General features: G+C 36.9%; 1 protein-coding gene across 1 annotated transcript in view; it reads right to left on the bottom strand.

The window, feature by feature from the left end:
* Positions 1 to 1,042: 1,042 nt before the first annotated feature.
* phactr2 (phosphatase and actin regulator 2) overlaps positions 1,043 to 6,000 on the bottom strand; it is a 42,431-nt gene continuing 37,473 nt past the window's right edge. The window contains exon 12 of the mRNA XM_080036315.1: positions 1,043 to 5,040. Within this exon, the coding sequence (XP_079892441.1) occupies positions 5,025 to 5,040 (16 nt within the window). The 3' untranslated portion in view covers positions 1,043 to 5,024. The remainder of the gene's footprint in view (positions 5,041 to 6,000) is intronic.

Below are 6,000 nucleotides of genomic sequence, written 5' to 3'. Positions count from 1 at the left end.
AATAAAACATTTCAATCCATCCACTGGTCATAATTGAGATATTTCATCCTGGACCAAAGTAGTGGATTGTCAGACCTGAGTTCCTCTGAGTCATGCCAGTAGCCCGGCTTATAAAAAACTACATGTGTCATCATCCCTTTTCACGTAATTGTTTTTTTTTCCTTCCGTGACCCATGCAGAAACCCATTGAGAGCCCAAAGGCACATCAAGGTTCAAATTCAGAATTTTCCCAGTAATTAAACTGTCATCCTGGACAATTTTTCAAATCCAGGTTTTCCTAGTAAAAGAAACATAATTCGCATAGGAGCATCATTCTAATTCTAAGAAACTTCTCGCAACGCTTTCGAGATTCCACATAAGCTTCTGTCTTTGTAACCTTGTGAGTAAATTAAAAAGAAAAAGAAAGAAAAAAGCAGTTTTTAATAAGTTGAGGAAATTTGCATGGCATGAGGAAATGCATTTAAAAAGCAAAGACACCTTGCTGAGATCCTAAATAAACACTACAGTGTCTTGCTCATTCCATTTCATGCCTGTGCGAACAGGTGAGTTAGGAAACGTTGCTCCTGAAACCAGCTCAGATTTGCAGCTATAGCAATAATAAAATGATAGAAAAAGGGTGAATAATGAAATGTCACTTTTTATTACAAGCTTTGGTCATGTGCAAATATGTCACCTGGATGGAAGTGATGAGAACATAAGGATGAGGTAACAAATCAAATGTTCCTATATTATAAAAACAAATCATTTTTCACAACACCCCTATACCTCCATGTTCACCTCAGTGCACTCTGCTGCTGCACATCAGCAACGGCTGTTTCCGCCTACATCATGCAGACATTTTCCTGTGCACAGTCCTATCTAATGTGCTCAATTCTGATATACTAAGCAATAACGCAATGCCTATGTGTCTAGAAAAAGACAGGGACGACAAAATAGATGTTTTTTCATGATTCTTTATATACAAAAGCAACATACACGGTCTGGATGTAACAGTATTGAGGTGGGATATATATAACGTCTTCCTACGACTTCAAAGACCAACTGTATGTCAATAACATTCATTAAAACTGTTTTGAGCCTGTGAAATATCCATTCCTGTGTATTTTGCGGACAAAATAAATAAAATAAAAGGGCTTGATATGATGAATTTCACACCATCAAGGAAATATTACCTGTTGAGGATAAAAGGCTCTTGATCAAGAGCAACAGCAGCAGCAGCAGTCTGATTATGTCTGGGAGTTGATTTGTGGAAGAGATAAAAAAAAAAAAAAAAACTCCAGGCCCCATTACAGCAGCAGACACACTCCGATGTAAACATGAACAGGCTGGAAGTCTCCAGCACTGCAACTGGGAAGGCAACTGTAAAAAAAAAATGTAAACTAATGCAATACTTTGAAATTTAATGGCAGGATTTTTGTGTTTTCTAATTTAAAATCACCTTCAGCGCTATCATGAACAGCGCAGAGAAAAGTGGCATGTGAAATACCTTTAAAAGCTTCTGTCGGTCTTATACTTATAAAGGTTTATTGTGTTTATATCAAACAGACTGCAGCTATAAAGGCTTTTTACAGGCCTCTCTCCCTGTGAATAATACTAAGTGGTTATGACTAAACACCAACTTCCAGGGCTCTTCCACTCTCTGGGCTCCTTAGAGCAAACCTTCCTGTATACCATACCCAATTCTAGATTAATATACCGGTATTGAATTATTCATCTGTTTTGCAGGAAAAAAGAAAACAACTTTAAAATGCAGATGTTGGCTGCCAAAAGTGTTTATAATTTAATTTGTCACAAACTACTCTGATTTAGCATCATAACTTGTGTATAGACGGCTACAATAATTATCATGACTTATTCTGTGTGTTACCAAGCATATTTGAACAATTCATTGATGGGTTCAAAACTTATGCAGACTTAATTATATGAGGCCATGAATATGCTATGATATGTAACAAAATATACATGTTTATGCAACAGTTGTGAACGCTTCATATAAGGTTGAAGTCATTAACAACAACGTTATTAAACCCTTAAACTAGCACAAACAAGTTCTGTCATTTTTGGTGGCTCGTAGACAGCGGAAACACATTGTGAACACAGCATTGTTATATTATTACCATACAGGTTGCTTATTTAAACATCCAGAGGTTACAAGGAAACACACATGTATCATTAATTTGAGCTTGTGCTTCTTACCACCGGGTGAATGCAAGCCCAATATTCAATCACTTTTTACATCTGTGTTGGTCTCTATCAACTCCTGAGAGAAATATCTTGTCACTTCATATGTTATTATAAAAAATATTGGTTGATTCAATGATAGATCTTTAAATGTCTTTATAGCTGCTTATATCCTACGTAACCACTTACTCAGTGACTATATATTGCTTATAAATGCTAAATGGGCTAGGTTCAAACAAATGTCACCGGTTATATATTTCATCTGGATTAATTTATCGTCTCTTAATAAAAGTTGCAAGCATCATATTTTGCTGAACAAGTGTAGGCAAAATGTGAGCATTTTTAACAGCTTATCCTCATTAACTTTCAAGTCACGTTCCTATTCGTTTTTTTCCCCCCTGTTTGTGCAGGGTGCAGGACTCTGGGTCCTCTGAAGATGTAAAGGTCCAGAGAAAATAGATTGCTTTCAAAATGTGTTTCCTCCCATGAAATACCGACTGCGTGGCACCTGCTGACTTTTAACAGTTAAAGCGAAAGTGGAACAGAATACAATAATGTCTCATCCGGGGTCTGCTTAGAGGACAGGTAGGTTTGGTCAAATCATGACAGTTACTCAACAGTGCAGCACTAAATACATTTGCTGAACTGTTGATTTCAATTTCATTGTCTGCTTGAAAACAAAAAACATAAAATCAGAGCTTAAAACATTCACATGAAAGTTCTATTGTATCATATTGGTATTAAAATTGATTTCAATGTATGGACATGCTCGATATACATTCTGTACAAAATAATCAATATACATAACATCATAGACATTGACATCATTGAATACTGTTGTTTCTTTTACAATGGCTGTACATTACATCATTTTACAACCTCTGCAACATTCATTGGCAGAGAGAATACATTTGTCCTTTTCAGTTACTTTTTCTAAGAATGACAAGTGTTGTGGAGGTTGAAGGTATACAAGAAAACGAGTGTTTGGACGTCAGAATCACTTTCAAGAACGTTTTCTCCTTTCTAGTCCAGATATGCTGTGAGGGGTAAAAAATAATAACTAGCCTCTTTGTTTGAGTTAAATAGGACCATCTAGTGCAGTTTTTTTTTTCTGTCTCGGTTTCTTATATTATTCTTCTTACAACATTTTGAGAGCAAGTTATACTGTAGGTTCAGGTTCCCTGTCTGAACACGTCCGATTTCTCTGGGTTTTCTCTTTCTTATAGCTCAGTCATAACCAAACATTCTGCCATTCACACAAGTAGTTTACTATTGATCCCGTTTACATTAACATACACCTAGATTATTCGTAGAAGCAGAAATCTGTAAATTTACTATGGGTTAAAAGTGATGCAAAAAAACATTGCATTATTTAGTGCTATTTTGACTGTTGATTTATTTGTTGATAATTCTCATGATTAATTGATAAATAACCATCACCTTGTATGTGTGCAAAACTGTTATTAAGCTGACATTTTATCTATAAAATGTCTTAAAGAAGTGGAAAATTACTTTTATAATTTGGGCTTGTCAGTTTAAAGACAGCATCAATGTCACCACCTGACCAGCAAATATTTGGCATTTTTGGTTAAAAAAAACACTGTACGATTGAATCAGATCTTTAACTCTAGATTCAAGGTGCATGTTAGGACAAGGTGTGAAAGGCGCTTCTTGTCAGCAAGTCTCTCCTTACACATCTACGGCAGGCCGACATTAAAATGCCTGATCACACTCAAGGAAATGAAATATAAAGGACTTCCTTACATCTTTCAGAGGCCACTTGATTGCTTCTGCCTGTGGTCTATTCCTTAAACATTTTTACAAAGTCAAACCAGTAATCTTTGAAAAAGGGAAAACAAAAAATACGATCAAATTCCTGCTTTTTCCTTTGGCAACACGCCACTCTGAGTTAGATCTCCGGCCTAAAGCCTAAAATTCAAAACCCTAAACATGACAACTACTGTAGATCCTCTGAGCAGTCCAGCACCTTGTGATCAGAGGTTTGCACTTGATAACTCAACACAGGAGATATGATGATACTGTACATGATTAACATGTATCATCAGGAGAAATCCTGAGGGATTGGAATTAAAGTGATTTCCATTGCACTATTGGAGCCGCAGGTGCCAGCATCAGCAGGTATAAATATAACACCTTTAGGTTATTATCCATCTGCATAGACATCTTCATCCTTTCAGCCAATACGTCTTATGATCTAATGCCCTCTAGTGGCAATATACTTTAAATATATCTAAAAATGAGCAGCAGGATTTCAGGATTCGACTCATTGAGGCACATCGGAGCAAAACAAACTCCCCTCTGATCTATGACATAGGCACTAACATCACCACACAACTATCCAATCACACCCATTTCCTTTTCTAAGAGGATGCCCATATATGGCCACATGGCAGTTTACGACAGGCATACGTTGGCAAGTACACACACTCTTTAGTTCATTCGAGCCACTCTTGCTACTTCAAGGGTCATTTTGTCCAATTTTCTTTTCCTGGAACCTCTCATTACAATGTCTGCAGTGAACCAACACGTAAACAAACATAAAGCATCATAGACCAGCAGGTTTCTGGCTACTAAGAATAAATAAATTGCTCCAATCAGAGCACTATACACTCCACTGTTCTGACTATGGATATGTGCAAATGTTTTAGCTGGCCACGGCCATAAGACACACTTGTAGCTGTCCCTATGGACAGGAATACAAATCATCAGGGGCAAGAGGATCCCAAAGCAAAGTGGACTGAGCTGTGTACTGAGGGGGGGCCTGCGGGGACATGTGGACCGGAGAACCCGCGGTGCTGACATCCAGCTGGCAGTGAGCATGCTTAGGGCCGATGAAATCTGAAAATATAACACATATACAAAGGATTCAAGTCGTGAAAAAATACAATACACAAATACGCAATATAATTGAAAATCTATCAAATGTTTTGATAAAAAATAAATAAAATAAAGTGTGTGAAATGCTGTATATGTACTGTATCTGACAGAATCATTTCTAAGTAGCTGACACTGAACAAATCGTGATTATGGGATACCGAGTGAGTGAAAAAAATTGTATGAAACAATTGTAGCACAACATGACAAAATAAAAGGCAAACTACTTCCCGATTGGACTACAATTACATTAGGACTTTCAAATTATTTATTAGGAATAACCCCTTGAGATGAAACCATCTCGTTTTAGAGCGGGTCCTCTACGTAATAAGTGTTTGACATCAATCTTGCATAATATTTTTCCGAGAGAAATAAATAAATACATGGTTAAGTGATAGTAACAATGACAACAAAAAGTAAAGTGAAAGATTTCATTACAATACGTGATTAGTTACATGAACAACTGTTTTCAAAGTGAGATGAGAGAGCATGTTTTTGGTACAGAGATGGAATAGAGCAAATGTTGACAGGCAAATTGTTCCAATCAGATGGAGCTTTGAACATAAATGCTTTCTTAGCTAGACTTGTCTGCTCCTATTGAAGCTTGACTTGTTAAAAAGACTTTGGTGAAGCTGAACTGTTCTCCTGAGGGCTGAAAGGAAATGACAGGACAGTGGTACACACACACACACAGGACATATCTGCTTTACACTATCACTGATATGATATACAACCATGTCACACAGATTTAATAACCAGTAAGAGAGTTAAGCTGCACTTTATTGGCAATCGATGCCAGAGGCTAACGAACCGGAGTCCACCCGGGTATATATAATTACTTTATTGTGGTTTAAGGAAATGGCTTTAGGGGGAGCGGGATATTATAAATATTGATCAATTTGAGCCAATAAAGCAGCAGGATTT

This window comes from Ammodytes marinus (assembly GCF_949987685.1).
Source record: "Ammodytes marinus genome assembly, chromosome: 11".
Taxonomy (NCBI): Eukaryota; Metazoa; Chordata; class Actinopteri; order Uranoscopiformes; family Ammodytidae; genus Ammodytes; species Ammodytes marinus.
Note: the sequence above shows the minus strand (reverse complement) of the source record. Positions and strands in the feature narration are given on the sequence as shown.